General features: G+C 38.1%; 1 protein-coding gene across 2 annotated transcripts in view; it reads right to left on the bottom strand.

The window, feature by feature from the left end:
• The window catches only part of ndst3 (N-deacetylase/N-sulfotransferase (heparan glucosaminyl) 3), a 108728-nt gene extending 91445 nt beyond the window's left edge, over window positions 1-17283 (bottom strand). Inside the window, exons 1-2 of one of the 2 annotated variants that reach the window (XM_077204571.1) lie at window positions 16891-17283; window positions 13798-15052 (exon numbers count right to left, since the gene is read on the bottom strand). In XM_077204571.1, coding sequence (XP_077060686.1) covers window positions 13798-14781 — 984 coding nt within the window. In that variant the 5' untranslated portion in view covers window positions 14782-15052; window positions 16891-17283. Of the gene's footprint in view, window positions 1-13797; window positions 15053-15137; window positions 15423-16890 lie in introns of those variants that run through there. The other variant, XM_077204572.1, reaches the window with a different exon arrangement.
• Window positions 17284-17962: the final 679 nt, after the last annotated feature.

Here is a 17962-nt window from a genome sequence, read left to right as displayed (position 1 = left end):
TAGGGTTACATACGTAACCGAGACGTTTTCCTTGTATAGGAGACAAACAAACTTCACCTCATCTTACCCTTCTCTCCTCTTTATATAAAGAATACATATGAGACAACAGCGAAAGATAGATGGGACGAATACGGTTGTAGGAGCGAGAGAGAAGAGTGCAAATAAAAGAATGAGAGACAACACATTTAATATTGATGTGGGAATCTGGGATTTTGGGAATCTGACATCATAAAATAACAACATCAAACCAGAGTGCTGGAGAGATGGGTGGGGAATGACAGGATGAGAGGAGAGAGTGAACCTGAAATGGATGACAGAAGGAAGAGAGAGAGAGAGAGACAGAGCTATTCTAGGATATTTTTACAGACACAAAGTTTCCCGTTCTTTCAGCAAGCCGTGACATGCGCACAAGCAGGTACACGCACAAATCGCACAAGTCTTCCAAAACGCAAATCTAAAATATCAAGATATCTCACAAACATGTCGGAAAAGTTGCACTGAAACTTCCTCAGCTCATTTCTATAGTCTGCACTACCCACCACTGCCAGGGTCCTCTTGATTAAAATGCAACAAACTGAGCGAAATTAATTATTTAGAAGTTAGGTTTTAAACAGCTCTGTCTTAAATCGATTCCTTACGTTTACTGAGCACACTTCAAAAGAGTGCATATGAATCATTAATGCATTAATAAGCCAAAGAAGCAGCTTCATAATGGCATCATAGTTCTGATGCTTCACATCAGCTTGTCGATTCATTGTACGCTGTCATAAAAGTCTAAAACAGTTTATTTTTAAGAATCTGTGCTTTATTGTAATTTACTATGACCAAATCCTCTATGTGCTTTAACCCAGTAGGATATTCTTGTTGACTCTTGGTTTTAGGTTTGAGGGTAAATTTTTAGCATTTTATCAAACAGACATTTGACTCTCACTCCAGAGGTAGTTGGTTATGGTCAGGGTGTTGATGAAGTTTGGCCTAAGTTTGGCCTTGGAAGGTTGGTAAGAAGGTTGTTCCAGGACAAACAAACAATGTCAATCTGGGAATCTGTCCTACCTGACACACTGCAAAATGTTTACATTTATCACAAGTTTTGCAAAAGGTGTGAAATGTGAATCTCGTTTGAATTTAATATAATTAATTTATATTACATTATAACAATACAATATAATTTCATCCACCCCAATCATGAGTCATACTATTGATATTGCCTGAACTAATATATAAATGTGAATTGATCGTAATTGTCATGGAACAAATCTAGACAATAAACCTTAATTTGAAATGTGAAAGTTGCATTTGCCACACTGAAGCCTATCAAGAGTATTGCTGAATAAATTAAAACAAGATTTTAAAATAGGCTAACATTATCATTTATTGAGGCAGCGTATTTATTAAAACATTAGCTTTTAATATGACTTTTTATTTATTTAACCACAAATGTTATGTACAAACCAAACTTTCAGAAGCACAAGACCAACCCCCAAAGACAGGAATTAAAACAAATAGTTCATATTTGTAAATTAATATTTATGTAACATTTGATTTTATGTTTTTAGCATTATTCATTTAAAAATATATACTGCTTCAATAAATGGCAGGTTAACATATTTATTTGTTGTTATTCCACAACACTGGATAAGCTTTATTAAATCTAATTATTTTATGAATGATATATATATATATATATATATATATATATATATATTTCTGCATAATTTTTCTTGGCAATTTTCTAGCATACACAAAGCGCACAAGGGTTGAGAACTTGTGGTGCCAACATCAGCCATGGGTATTTCTGCCAAGATTAGGATTGGCATCAGTTCTGTGGCCTGTACTAATCCAGATGCTGTGCTTGGATACTTGTGGCACTAGAAGATTCCAGAAAACACACACATACACACAAGATTCATTGCCACTCTTACAAACTGTCTTTGCCATCTTCAAATAGAGATCGCATCGCACACAATTAAGATCATCAACTTATTGTCTTTGGTTGACCTAAAATGCCTAGGATGAACTGAAGTGATAGAATCACTCATTTGAATTCATTAATCAACTTCAGCCTAATAAGTAACCACATATACGCTCCGATCCAGCGAGCTAGTAATCAGACAAAGTAATCAGAGTGTAGAAAGATAGGGTTTCTTCAAGGAAAGTGCATTCTACTGACTTTTCCTCAACAGAAATTTAATCAGTGCCCTTAAGACGTAATGGAGAGATGCATAATTCACTTGCTCAGTACAGGTGTGCAGTATAAACAGATTCATAAGACTTTTTTACAGAATTGCCTTTAACTGCAGGCAATGTTTAAATAAAAGTTACATTTTTTTTGCCCATTTACCCATTTATATAAAGTTAGATAGTTTATTATAATTTTTTTTTAAATGTAATATTTAGCGGCTCCTTCTCCTGCAGGCAACACTGTGACAATGGAAAGAAATTTATCAAAGACTTTGCCAATGATGAATATAAAAAAACCTGTCTGCTTCATGACAGAAACCAAATGAAAATGGCCTTTATTTTATTAAATGTTAAGTAACTATAAAGGTAGATATTTTAAAACATCTGATTAACAATCATAGCGTTCTTCATTAGATTAATATCCATTACACTGTAACACAATGTTGCATCGAGGCAACAAAGATTTTTAAACAATGCCTCATAACACATTTAATTTAGAACATTAAACATTTTAAAACGTTAATTATATTGAGCCTATTATTATTCTCTTATGCATAATGTGTTTACAAAGTAAAGAAAATGTGATTGACACTCATCAACAGAGGGTTACTGTGCAACAGAAGGTTAGAATTCCAAACGTTCTCCCCCAAAAAACAGTACTGTATCACCAAGTTCATGGTGTTTAGATCCTCATAAAAGAACAGTGAGGGGGAAAAAGGGACTGATAAGCAGAGTTAATCAGATTTATTAGACTGCAGAGAGAGCAAATTATATTTAAGGATTGCAACCACAGCTGTGCTTCATTTCATTACATACACAGATGCAGACGACCCTCTGGCGAGGGATAAAAACACACATCCATGACAAGACGAGTGTATGTTTATCACTCATTCTTTATTTCTTTCTCCCTTCAAACTCACTGTCTTCTTTTGGGTTCTTACATTACCTCTTCTTATCCTTCACAGTTTCATCTGAATGTTTTTCTGATTTCACTCCTTTCTTCTAGCGACTCTCTGCTGACATTGAGGCCCGATCAGGGAGAAGATAGAGTGACAGAGATGCATGTTAATGACCTGAGAGCACTGATCGATTCCTCACTTGGGAGAGATAGAGAGAGAGGGAAAGAGGGAGAAAAGAGTGAGAGTGGTGGAGGGGAGTAGGAGGGGACCTGTTGAAATGCTGACAAATAGCTGAAGACATCTGGGCAGGCAAGAAGATGAACATGCCCCCAGAGAATGACAGAGAGAGAGGGACAGAGAAAGAAAGAGAAAGCCATTTCTAGAGTTTTGTTAGCAACATGTTTCTTAAATACTAAACCTACTAACAAACCATCTATCTATCTATCTATCTATCTATCTATCTATCTATCTATCTATCTGGTTTACCTCAGTTCATGTGTGGATTAAATCTGCTTTTCAAAGGCAGACTGTGTGCATATGTGTACATGTGTGTACGTGCACCAGGGGAACAGAGAAAGGCTCCACATGTAATATTTATTGGACATGAAATCATTGCTTATTCCTGAGGCCATAAGAAAAAAAGACCATGCGCATATACATGCCCATTAATCTACCTCAGTGAACCCTTCAGATTACTGAAGAAAAGAAAAAAAACTGTTAAGTCTGTCATTTAGTTTTTTATGTGTGTGCATTTTGTATTCTTGGAAACACTTTATTTGATATGCTCATATACAAAACATGTTAAATCTTACTGATGTCCTGAGAGGCAGAAGAATACAACGGGAAGAAGAAACCATCTAAATTATGTAGGGTTCTGTGTGACATTGCAATGGTTCCTGGGACCAGAAGTGGTTTGCCTCAAGGGGGCGTATGGAGGCTCAGAAAGCTGAATATTCTTGTAAGCTGTGATTTTTTTTGGATTTTTTATTCAATATCTGGTATCCGAGGTATAAAAACGCATGGCCGTAAAATATTACGTGCCGATTTCTTTTATAAGCAGTTTGAACAGTAATTTATTTATTATTCATTTTTAGTTTACATTTACTAATCACAGCAAAAGCACATTTTAGGGATGGCATGCACTTTGTTTCAAGGAGCACCATTGACAAAATTAGCTCACTTGATGCCAAACACGAGATAAGTCATTAAGTGTAATTATTCTGGTTGTAAGTTTTTTTTTGTGTGCAAAGAGAAATAAAATATTATTTTCCTTTGGAAGTTGCATTCAAAATCCACTTGGCTCAGACATTTGAGGAGGCACATGCCTATACTCCGTTTGTATGGACATGATTCTTCTGATGCTGTTACTATTATGTCGTGTTCACAGATGTAGGTGTGCAAATTTTCAAACAAACTTCAAACTTTGCAAAGAAACTTTGAGAAACGGAGATGTATGGCTGCAACCAAAAAAACTCCATCTGAACTGGGAAGCAGGAAATGACAGCTATGCACTTTGTGTTTGTTTTCGTGTGAACTTGCTGACTCGGGGCATCGAGACAAGACTTTAACACATCTGCCCAAAATGTACAAAGCACTTCCAAGCTATTTTTTTGGGTAAGATCTGGATTAGAATGGGCATGAATTATGATACAGATGCAGAAAAAACAAAAAAAACAAGGGCGACTGCTAAAGCTTGTAAATTTTTATTTATAAACAAACAGCAGAAGGGGGGGGGGGGGGGGGCGAAGAAGACAAAAATAAAGGTGAAAAGAAAAATAAGGTTAGCAAAAGAAATAATCCCACACAAATGCCAAACATATTGTTGTCACAGCAACACTCCTTTCTCAGCAACACGGCGTTCTGTTGTATATTTACACAGGCATCTTATCAAAATAGCACAACTTTATTTAACGAAACAATAACCTACTCTATTGGGCCAGAGCTGTGTTCATATACATACGCCTTCGAGTGTAAACTAAACGAGCCAATGGACATTGGCGTGCAAGATTTGCATCACGAACTCTGCCCTACACGTATCCTGTCTTAGGAGGCTACTCGCTCTACACAGAGATTGTAAAACCTCTCAAACATTTTAGGTGTCACCCAGCCTGCAGCTCTACAAATGTCTGCTAGCGAGGCGCTGTGTGCCAACGGCCAGGAGGAGGCAACACGAGTGGAGTGAGCCCTCACCCCAAGGGGGCACGGCTGGTCTTGGGCCTGATATGCAAAGACTATGGTGTCCACTATCCAGTGGGCCAATCTCTGCTTGGAGACAACCTTTTCTTTCTGCTGGCCTCCATAACAGACATAGAGCTGTTCTGAGGTCCTGGAACTCTGTTTTCAGTCCACGTATAGGCGCAAATGCCTTGCAAACTTTTAAAAATGATTTTTGCCATGAATTCACATCGTTATTACAAATTATGCTGATTTAAATATGTCAGCCGGCTAACTTAGATAATGTTTCATCGAATATTTAGAACGATTTTTAGTCTTGGAAATAGCAAAAGTAAAAAAAAAGAGATGTAACCCCCCACCCCTAAAATTAGAATATTAATCACACAAATAGTGAGTATGAATAATTTTATTAAGTCAGTTGCTTTCAGATTCAGATTCAGATTCAATTACAATTTACATATTTTCTTTAGCGAAATAAAATAATTAATTTAGTTATGGTACTGCAGTTCATCACTATGATTAAACTCATTTATTTAAATTATGCTGTTTTTTAGTTTTATTAGTCTAGTGTAATTTTATGCATATTAATAATCTAAGGTTGATGCCCAAATGGATATCCTTTTTTATCCTTAGTACTGAATCATATCCAGTAATTATATAATTTAACATACAATGTTACCATGTCTTTCAATGTAGTTAAATACATTTCATTATTTATTAACTATTTTTATTAACTATTTCTTAAGGGTAACTTTAAATGATACGTAGCTTGTAGCTTGGCATGTAGCTTCCCCAATAAAGCTCATAATGTGTCAAGAGCGAGAGGACACACATGTGAGTGTGTTGTTGATGTGAGTGTGTGGCTGAAAATGAAGACAGCTGCTTAGCAACCTACGTAGCCTTTTAACGGAAACACACACACACACACACACACACACAGACACACACACACACACACACACACACACACACACACACACACACACACACACACACACACACACACACACACACACACACACACACACACACACACACACACACACACACACACACACACACACACACACCAGCTCCATCTTACTCAGAGCAGAAATATCATTGGATCAATACTTTCTGAAAATAGGTTTGGTGTATGAGTTTTTCTCTGGTTGGTCTGTATTTGACCTTGTGAATCTCAGATTTAACATCAGACTGATGCTTCCGTCTTTCAATCTGCTCTAAAAGTGTCAGGTTCACGTGACTTTTAAACTACCAAAATTATTGCACTGTTCACAATCACATTATACAGCATTCTTTAAATCTGTCATCTTGCTAGCATAGCAGAGCACACACAATCAAGCACTGACAAGGTCCACAAATTACAAAATCTCGGACCTGGAGCTTTTCCCGATAAGCAGAGTCTGTTTACCTACCAAAATACATACGAAATTGGCACTGAACTTGGGACTTGCCAGAAATGCAGTCTAAGGAGCAGGTGGCTGTCCAAGTTGGTGTGGCACTCTTTTTTTATTTTTTAGATTTACTTAGATTTGATATGAAAGAGAGGAGGATGGTATTGTACAAAAAGATGGTACTCAAACCGAAGTTCAACTGTGCCAAATGTTGGAGCGCAGACTGCAAGGGTGATGTGTGATGTGTGTACTCAAAATGAAAAGTCAAAAATAAAGAGAAAAAAAAAGGCAAAATAAAGTATTATTCTTGCTTCCTTCACCTTCAACCTTGTCATTGGCTAGTCATAGCTACAGTAATATAATACTGTACATTGTTCAGTTACATACTGATAATATCAAATATGAAGGTATCAAAATGTATCCAAATTTTACAATGTGTCACTGAACGAATGCAATTTAATATTTAGCAAAATTATAACAAAAAAACAGTTAGTTCCACATTTAAGCTATTTTAATAGCAAACAGCATGAACCACCCACAGTCTGATGCGTATTGCTCACAAAACTGGAAACCACTTGCTCAATCTGGCAAACTCTAATCTGACAACTTCCGGGGGTAAAGGCTCACAACGTAGTTTATCAGTCCTCAGGGAAGAAAAGTAATGTTAACAAGGAACTGGTTGATACAATTAGCGCTTGAGGGCCGAATTTTGGATGTCAAATTTAACTTTAAACTGCTCTGGTATTCACACCATAACGAAGAATAAATGAGAATTCACAAGAAATTATTCTGTATACATTTCTACACAAGTCCCGTGGGCCTCAAGAGATCTTGTAAAAAAATAAAATAATGTCAAAGTCTGAATTCTTTCAATATCTTTGTTCTATTTTGTCCATCTTTCTGCTTGTTGACCTTCTTGACACAATTATGTATTTATGTTTATCAGGTCTCTTTAAATCACTTTACCTCTCTTAAGATGTACTGTATCTGGAACGGAAATTAATGGCTAAGTACTGTTCTTCTTTCTCATTTCCCCTGTTTTCTAACCCATATCTGTGTGTGTGTGTGTGTGTGTGTGTGTGTGTGTGTGTGTGTGTGTGTGTGAGAGAGAGAGAGAGAGAGAGAGAGAGAGAGAGAGAGAGAGAGAGAGAGAGAGAGAGAGAGAGAGAGAGAGAGAGAGAGAGTGGGAGGCTTCAGGAGTCACTTTGATTCTGCTTTCTGTCTCTGGCTGAATGTGTGCAGGTATAGCTTTGATATTGTGATTATTCACTGTGATTGTGTTTAACAGTACATGTTGAAGTGAAGCTGAAGAAGTGTCAGCTTTGTCTTTAATCCTCATCTATATGCTGCTCCAAAGCCAAGAATCATTCTCACCATACACACTCACTCACCACACAGACATACACGATGACCTGCTGTAAGTGTACTAGGGCCACGAGATATAGCTAACAGCTACATCTCTCAATATTTATGCATTTGCTTTGAAATGGCAAAATAGTGATTTGTTTCAGAGAAACCATCATTTCGACCAAACAGCTTATGTATCCAATAAGATTCAAAATAATTCATGCAAGATGTCAAATGCAATCAAAATCCAGTTAAAAATAATTAAGCCATTCCATGGTTTTCCACAATCCATTTCCATAAGCATATTAACGGCAATATATATTTATATACACATTTTCCTATAACTTTTTAACACATTAAAAATGCTACGCAGTGACCTAAACCACAGTGAAGTAAACAGTAAAAAGAATATAACTAAACTTTTTTTTAAAGGTGCATTGCGCAACAATTCATGTTAAAAATACACGTTTTCTAACCCATACACGCATAAACAATTGCCTGATGGGCTGAATGAGCCCTTCTCTGATCACTGCAATTGCCTCTATAATCCTGTACAGTAAAATAAATAAGAGGGATTCGGGTTCGAATTTGAGACTGGGCGTGACGTCACGCGCATTCACGCTCACCAGGCTATGTCTCGCAGGTTTGTGTATTCGCCGGCGCCGCCATTCTCCGCATCAGCGAAGACAACTCGTGCGTCAAAGGTAGAAGATGGATTCAAAGAGACCGGCTTGTAGTCCGTTCCAAACCCCAACACAAACTCCACGTAAAGTAAAGAAAAGAAATTTTTTGTCTAGTGCCACCAAAAGGTCCAAATTGGAGTCAGACAGGCGTCGGAGTAAGACGAGAGTCAACCTCGGGAAGGCATTCAACAAATGGAGAGATCTGCGGTCTGCTCTTGGTCTCAAACGGGATCCTCAGTTGGCTTTTTTCTTGATACAACGGTAAGATATAGCCCAGTCTCTAATGTTTGATACGGCCAATTTATGTATGACCACAAATGACGATGCGTAAAATGTGTAATGCTTTAGCGTAAGCTAGATACATGTACAATCAGAATTGGTTTTACTACCATTGTTAGTGAACAGTTTCATAAACTAGGAATTGTGTTCGGAAGAATGAAACATAAAACATATCCAATAAAAGATGCTAACTATGTTTTTGTGTATGGCCTACCGGTAACGTTAGCCTTGTGTCCATTGCTAACATGCTAAGGTGTTCATGTCATTGACCAACAAGGAAGAACGCCGTTGCATTGGCTATATTGTATTTTTCCTTAAAAATAGTAATTTACTCAAATGTCTTTCCTTCCATATATGTGAAATGACTTGCAGATTTATAACTTTATTACCACTGAAGACATTTTGGCTGTACACCAAAGATCTGTGCGGCAGATGCAGTTATGAAGTGCTCGTGCATGCGTGCGTGTGGTCCATGAGCGTGCACAACTTCGGTTGCAGTTTCGCTTGTCGCCAGAGGGGGCGTAGTTCTGCAAAAACTCAGAGACTTGCGTTTTGCACCTTTAAAGTCACCATGAAATCAAAATAGACAATTCGTATATTCAGTATATTAGAATGATTTATGAAGCATTGTGTGACACTGAAAACTGCTGTAATGGCTAATGAAAATATAACTTTGCCATCACTGGAATTAATTACATTTCAAAAATACATTAAAATAGAAAACAATTATTTTAAAATGAAGACTTAAAGTAATATAAAGTAAATATATTACAAAATGTTTTTACTCTAATTTGATTAAATAAATGCAGCCTTTGTGAGCATAAAGGACTTCTTTCAAAACCATTAAAAATCTTACTGACCCCAAACTTTTGAATGGTAGTGAATATGATTAGTTTATTTAATAAATATATTAAAAATATTCATATATTAAAAATGACATGCCAGAAGGCAAATATTACTGCAATATATTACCCAAGTGTACATAATAAAATATCATAAATACTTCAATACTGCAGTTTAAGCTAGGTGAGTTCAGTTCAACACATGCTGTCATTTACACAATTGCCTTACACACCACCATATAAATGCAAAGTTCCACATACACACATCTGTGCCTAAATGCCCTGTTACACAACCACAACCACCAACACAAGGTCACTTTAACTGCAATTTCAGCAGAATCTCTGCTTGGGGAATCCACACACACACACACACACACACACACACACACACACACACACACACACACACACACACACACACAGTAAAGTGATGGTAAATCCCATTTGTGTTTGTGAGTGTGTGCAAGTGTGCATCAAGTCATTTATCACTGGTGTCCCCTGTTTTTTCAGCCTGTCCCATGGGCTGATGGGAGATATGGCAACCAGTCACTAAGAGTGACATTCTAATCTACAACACCTACATCTAGAGCACACAGGGTTTCTCTCTTTCTCATCTTTACACTCTCAACAAATACATGACATGAGCCTATTTATGACAAGAGTCAAAAAGTATCTGTTGTATGATTGTTTGAGTAATCTAATGGAGAACAAGAATTTTGGTGAAATTTTACAAACCAGTGGATCTCAACTGTTTTTGCTTTAGGATAATGATCAAATTATTTCCAAAAAAACATGCTTATATTAAATTTAGGCGAACATATTTAACCAAGACTGGGATGTATTTTAAAAATATATATTTTTTTTTACCTGCTTTTTGAGAATAAAGACATCCCAGGCTACTTTCAATACACAGCAAATATATATATATATATATATATATATATATATATATAGCACAATGTGTGACTATATGATTAGTTGCATTTTATTTTAGCCATTTGGCATCGTTTTTTTTTTCAATTCTGACCATATCAGAACACAGTTGTGTCCCACCAGTTGAGCACCATGGGTTTTCCATTGATTAGCTGTTATCTGCCATTTCATTCCACTGGCTTAGTATTGGCCTTTTCTCACACACGCACAAACACATGCACCTGTTCTGGATTCTGATAGCCTGCAATAAACAGGCAGATTCTTCTCTATAACCAGCAGTAACACTGGCTAAAAACAATGGCTGGTGGATCAAAGCCTTCCCACTTCTCTCCCCCATCACTGCATGCCTTGTTTTTCCACAGAATCCTTCGGGAATTTTCCGCTGACATTTCCAGCCGCGCTCCAGAGCGACTAGCACTAATTCTCTCCCTGAGCACCCCCTCCAGAATCTCCATCTTACCACTGGCTCATTTGCCAGGTCTAAATTAGCTCAGACCAATCGGGAAGAATTTGACAGTGCAAATTCTTAGCTAGCAACATCTGGGGAGGTGTCACGTGCTTAGCCAGTAACCTTTCTCACAGAACATTAGATTCGGAAATTAAATGTGTACCCACGCTAGGTAATGGTACCACACTGTTTATAGAGTTTGTTTGAAACCAAGTGACAGCTAACAAGGAAATTACCCAGGAGGAGCAACCATAAAGAATGTGTCATCACTTCCTGTGTCCAAGGGGTTCAGTATTTTAAAATAATTGAAGCCAGTCAGTCTTAGATTTCTGACAAAGACATGTAAATGTTAGGTTCCTCATTTATAATCCCTCTTAACAAATATTTATGGAAACTCCACAAAAATATGATTATACCTAATTAGTAGCCTTATTACCAATAGTAGCCTACCTAGTTTTTATCATGCAAGTCTGTAGACAGGAATAGAAAATTTGTTCTAAACCTTGATGCTGTTTTCTGTGAAAATAGAAATTTCAAGCAACTCTTTCCATTGTACAACACTTCGTAGTCATCGGTAAAAAATTTTTTTGAGCAATGCTGCTGGGCAATTGTTGCCGTCAATGGGCAACCAGGTGAGACACAGGGTCCACAACTGATCTAAAGTATCCAGATATAAATTTGTTGCCCATTCTCAATGGGAAAGTGCCCAAGGAAGATTGCCCGGCAACATTGCTCAAAAAACTTGCCCCGTGTATTATCACCTTAAAAGTAGTAATTTCACATTTAAAAAAGCACAACGGAACATTTTAACAATAATCATGAAGGCCTCCATTGCTCTGCTGGGTACCATAAAGCAATTTACACTTTGGCCAGTAGGTGGCGGAAATTAACCTTTTTGCATTTGCTGTGTTCAAAATTGCCCCCTATACCCTCATTCACTATTCCCTACATTGCTCCACTAATATAGTTCACTTGAATGAGTGAATGAAAACAAGTGAGTGCATTCATCCAATTTTGCATTGTATGTGCTCATCATCATTTGAAACGTAGCAAACTGACAGCTCCAGTTGTCATGAAAATACATTTGTCGCATGACTTTCACAGTGCATCATAGGTATTCTCATCGGGTGTACACTCATTATTGCAGTGCATTGTGGGACTAAATGAGTGCATTTGATAATGTCCACTTTGGTTTCGGACACCACTACAAATGGCTGTCCCCATAAATAGTGCCCTATTTAAGAGTATAGGGGGCGATTTCAGACACAGCCATTGATTTGACAACCACCATTAAAACAGCATAAGAAGAAGAATGATGTTGCATTTCCACTAGGCCTACCTACTGGACAGGAGATTTGTGTTGCATGGCGCACAGCAGATCAATCGCGACCGACACAATTTTGCATGTAATGTTACTGGTTGTTTTTCACTAAAACCTTTTGCAAAACAATCAGCAAGCTGCAGTTACTTTTTTTGTTGACACTCTTTAAGTGCTTTGTTAAGCATTAAAGTGAGTCAGATGGTACCGCAACTGTACTGAATTCACCCAACTGGATATTCATTAAATTATCTCCTTTCATTTCTACAGAAGGAAGAAATGAGTATACATGAGGGTGAGTAAATGATGATCGAATTTTCATTCATTTCATTTCATTTTAGACTGTTCTTCACAAAAACAAATAGCTTCAGAAGACTTGTAATTTAGCACACAAATTGTATGGACTACTTCTATGGTGTTTTCTGTGCTTTGACAATTTATTATGAAATTTGGCAAGAGCTGCGTAATGATCCTTCAAAAAACTCAACATTGAGTTCCACAAAAAAATAACAGCATGTTTTGGAACAAAATAAATAAATGACAAAATGTTCATAGGTGAACTGTTCCTTTAAACATTTGACTCTCTACTATTGTATCCATCTCTAATCATTGCATAATGTCCACATTAATTTATATACACTCATGTGCATGCACTTGAAACTGAAAGCTCTGGAAGTCATGAAGTCATCTCACAATGGAGTGTGAGCGGCTCTTCAATCTCAGAGAGGGGCCAAACGTGGGAACGAGATTATGAATGAGTATGTGAAAGAGAGAATGAACACCATTTTACTGCTCTTGTCCCTCTAAATAGCCTCTTTATACTGACTGAGGCCAACTCAAACACCCACTCCAATTCAGTGACACACACACACAACATCCCCTTCTTGTCCTCACAAAAACATTCACTTTTAGTATATCAGATGTGAACACCTGCGTCTAAAAATCAACCAAATAGACTTCGATATTTAGTGTATTTTGTTTATATTTAGTCACAGGTGTTCTTGTCTGATTTACTAAATGTTTTTTTCACCATTTTCACCAAATGCTGCATTTAAAAATCCCATACAGCTAATTAGAGCTCAGATTCTAGTCTTCGTTCTGTCTTTTGTGATTAATTGGAACAGGTTGGAAATAATCTTGTGGAAGATGTGTATGTAAAATGTAGAATGTCTCTGGTGATGCATCCTATCATGGCACCATCTAAATGCCAAATAATCATTTTATAAATATATCTTATCATTTATTGTAATTTTTTTTTTTAATTTACTCAAATTAGCACACCACACACATACTCTTACCTTCACGTCATTGACATTCATTCTCGTCCCTTTCTTCCCCACAAAAATGTCATCTATGTCAACCAGGATGTAGCGTTCCAGAGATCGTGACAGCTTCCTGCCTGTGAGATAAGCGATGGCATCCACCAGTATGAGTCTGTGTAACCAGTAGCTCAGCCCATGTCCAAATAGCACACGCTGCACCCCATCGTACAGACCCAAGTCCTGCACGACGGTAGCATGGAGACCCTGGGGACCTGGGATCTCCTGGGCCGCCCCACTCTCACTGGGCCGAGCTTTAGCCAATAGGACTGGTTCATACGTGGAGTGATTGAACTGGAACACAGTCCAGTCTTCTCCAGGTAAATGCCCTCGATCCACTTCTGCTCGTGTTACGTAGAGCAGAGGTGAGCGTGGGTTTACGCAACAGTCCCGAAGTGCAACATGTGTTCGCAATGTCAGAGGGAAACCCCTCAGCTGCTGTGCAGGCTGGGAGTTTTCACTTGCACGGTGAAATGCAATGATGCCAACGCTATATTCGGCACAGTATTTATCCAGCAGGTCGCGGTTCCATGCATCCATTCCGACATACTTGAGATGGTTCTCGTAGATTACTAGTGCATAGCGTCCACGGCCTTTGTGTGTTAAAGGTGGGATATCACCCTTCCCTGGTGCAATTTCGGCATGGTAACGGAATTGGTTGGATTCTAGAATGGCGATGATGTCCTGTCCTAGTTGAGAATACTGACTTTCCACAAATACCAGCACTACCGGATCCTTACGTGACGGATCGATTGGTTTTGGCGTCCGAGGCTCTGACTGTCGGAAAGGGAGGGCCCTGAGGTCAGCACAGTCTGGACCTATGGCACGGTCCGCGAGATCCAGTTCTTGGGTGGAGCCTGTGTAAAGGTAATAGGCGGAAACTAAAACACTGACCATACAGAAGGTGGCAAGGAGGATGACCAGCCTCCTCAGATTCCTCCGCAGCTTGGTGGCCAGATTCATGGCAAACGGCGCACATGTGTGGGAGTGTGCGTGGGTGGGAGTCTCTGATTGATCACTGATGCACGCTAAAGCTGCAAATCGGCTTTTTTGATGATCATGCTGCAGTCATGTGACCATCTCACAAAACTGGCAAATTCGCTTCCAAGACAGGCCGCTTTTGGTTGATAATGTGGCACAATGTTCAGCCAAGACACCAGCTGTTACCAAAATGAATCCTTCACCCAACTAGCAGCCCTCCATGTCCTGAGATTTCTCCTGACCCCCAACAAACCTGGAGAGAATACAGATGACAAATGACAAGCAAATTCATGTTTTAGTACAACTTTAAGCATCTCTGAGGTGTGTGTTCCTCTCACAGAAGTGTTCATCAGGGGGGTGTATGGATGCTCTTGAGGGGCAATTCAGCCGTCAGCCTCCAGGTTGTTTTCAATCAACACTTCACAAGCTGTGGCCAACACTTCCCGGGAGGAGTGTGTGATTGGCTGTATATAAATAGGAAGTTGGAGGCTGAGCCAGTAGGAGCCTAAGGATGGCTCTAAGGGAGAAATTCATCATTTGTCCAATAGGAATCGACTGTGTCGCCCATATACTCCATGTACATCAGGTACATGACCACATTTTGTCTTCAAAATGTTGCTACTGCAGAAAAAGGGATGGCGGCTTGATATTTTCTCACTCTGCAAATGCAGTACATCCAACAAGTGCACTTGTTCACTCTCTGTTTATGTGTGTGTGAGATTATGTGCATGTCATGATTGGTGTAATATCGGAATACGTAATTAAAGGAACATGAATTACACAAGATTGAAATAATAGATTGAAACTTTGCGCTGGAACATCACAGGGGAATTCAAGAAAGTCGGAGGATGAATTTTATAAGGCGAGAAAAACTTAGATTACCAAAAAAGAGTTCCTAGTTGTGCATCATAAGAGCACAGGTTTATTTAAGGAGTAGAAATTGCATTTACAAGACATTCAATATGAAAACATGTGCTTATTTTTCCAGTCTCCGTCTATTTTAATATTTTACTATTCTATCATGTTTACTGAAAACTTCATAATCATCAAGTTTAGTGTAGTCTGCGGCACTGTGTGTGCAGATTTAGCTAATACTTGCTAATACCTTTACAGTAGTTGTGTGGACATTTAAATTGGTAGGCTACTCACAATTTTAAAGGGTCATAAATCGGTCAAATCATTTTTTTGTTTTAAATCTAACGTCAACAGGTTTGTATTATGAGGGTATGCTTCAGTAAATATCGTCACCTTCTTATAAAAAACACTGCGCTCGCACGTGTGCATGTTTCCCCGCGAGGCGGCGCATTCTTTAAAAAGGGAAGCATCGCCAGAGATAAGATTTTTTCGCTACATTAATTGCATTAATACTACTAATAATAAATATGAATACATAATTCATATATTTGCTTAGTCCTGTTATGTTTAACAAGACTACATTAATACATTTTGGTAAAAACACTAAATAAACTACAGTTTCTGTTTAAGATTAAAACATGTAGGCTATGTCAAACATAACCTGAGGAAAAGTCTAAAACAAAAAGAGAAAATGAAAGTAGAATATTCAGAAACAAACAAACAAACATAAAGTAGCCTAACTACAAGTAAATGCAACCTCAACACATGCAAGGATTCTAAAAAGAACACTAAGATAGTTGTAATGTTTACGATGTTCTGTACGCTAGAACATTCTTTTAGAAAATGTTTTCAAATACTTTTCAATTAGCCCAAGACGATATGGATATAGGCTACAATGGAGACAAACATGCACATTGTGCAATTGTTTTTGCACATTAACGGTTGTTTTTCAAACTAAACCGGAGGCCGTTGTCAATCGCGCTTTAAGAACTGATTTTGCTCAAGAGAAAGTGTATTAAAATAAAAGACTATAAAAGCCGTTAAATACAACGCGAGCGAAATTAAACGCACAGCATCTCCTGTCCGATAATGTGACATTCCAGCACAGCATATCTCTAAATCTTACACACACACAAAGACGTGCAGCACCCCAACAACCACAAAGTTACAATAGGCTACTAAACGTATCTCAAAACTAGCCGCACTTTCGCCATCTCCGACGACGAGCTTTCTTACCTTGAGCCGAACCTGAAGCACAGCTGAGCGGGAAGCTGTCACAGCAGAGCCGCCTCTCTCCGGAACACCAGCTCCTTACAGCTCTGAACCCGAGCGCCCAATCTCATCAACTGATTCAGAGGCAGCCATCTGGAATGATGCGGGGACCGGCTCGCTATTCTCTCCGCGCCCTCTTCCCATTTCTCCCTTTCTCTCACTGCGACACGGATTAAAGGGGTGGGACGGGGGGAATGGGTAGACAGGTCTGGAGACAGGAAAAGCGCTCAAAAGACGAACTGAAGAGAATATCCCGAGAAGAGCGCTGAGACACAGGACTCCCCTCCACTGTCAGCAATGACTGGATAGAGTCGCTGCCGCTCTCTGCGCTTTAGCTCACCAACACAGTGAGTGAGCGAGCGAGCGAGCGAGCGAGTGAAAGAGAGAGAGATTATCAGAGTGATTGGCAATTTATATTACGGTACGTAACGTATTAAACGTAATGGTATGGCAAGTAGCTACATACGAATACATGGATGTGACTAGATTAATACTTTTTTAATCACAGTATCTCTAATTACTAATTATTTTATTCACTTAATAATATTTATAACAATATAGTAGTAGGCATATGTTTAAATTAATATACAAGCAGCTCTGCAAAATAATACTCATACTTTATACAAATATGCGTAGGCCTACTCAGTGTTTGTAAAAATAGTAATTTTAACAATGGTATACAGTAAAAACCTGCTAACTGATTAACTAATTTACCTTACCATATAATGTAAAATTATATTGTAGCCTATACTTTAAAAGACAATACATGTAAATTTAAAAAAAAAAAATATTGTAAAAAGCACTCTAAATATTGTTAAAAATGACCTAAAATATGGTTAAAATTAGGTTTTTGACACTAAAATGTATTTTTACTTATAATATGGAGAAGTGGGCATTCTCAGAATTCCCTGCATGAACAATCACATCTGTTAGGATTTTTCATTTAAAATCTAATTTTGTAATCAGTATTACAGTATAGGGCTGATAATATTTTGTGTTTGTAACATTGCGATTTGTCATTTTATTATTAACTGCC

The sequence above is a fragment of the Siphateles boraxobius genome, unplaced genomic scaffold, assembly GCF_051911475.1.
Source record: "Siphateles boraxobius isolate OS27281-9 unplaced genomic scaffold, OSU_SipBor_1 119, whole genome shotgun sequence".
NCBI lineage: Eukaryota > Metazoa > Chordata > Actinopteri > Cypriniformes > Leuciscidae > Siphateles > Siphateles boraxobius.
The sequence above is the reverse complement of the archived record's forward strand: the minus strand, read 5'-3'. Positions and strand labels throughout refer to the sequence as shown.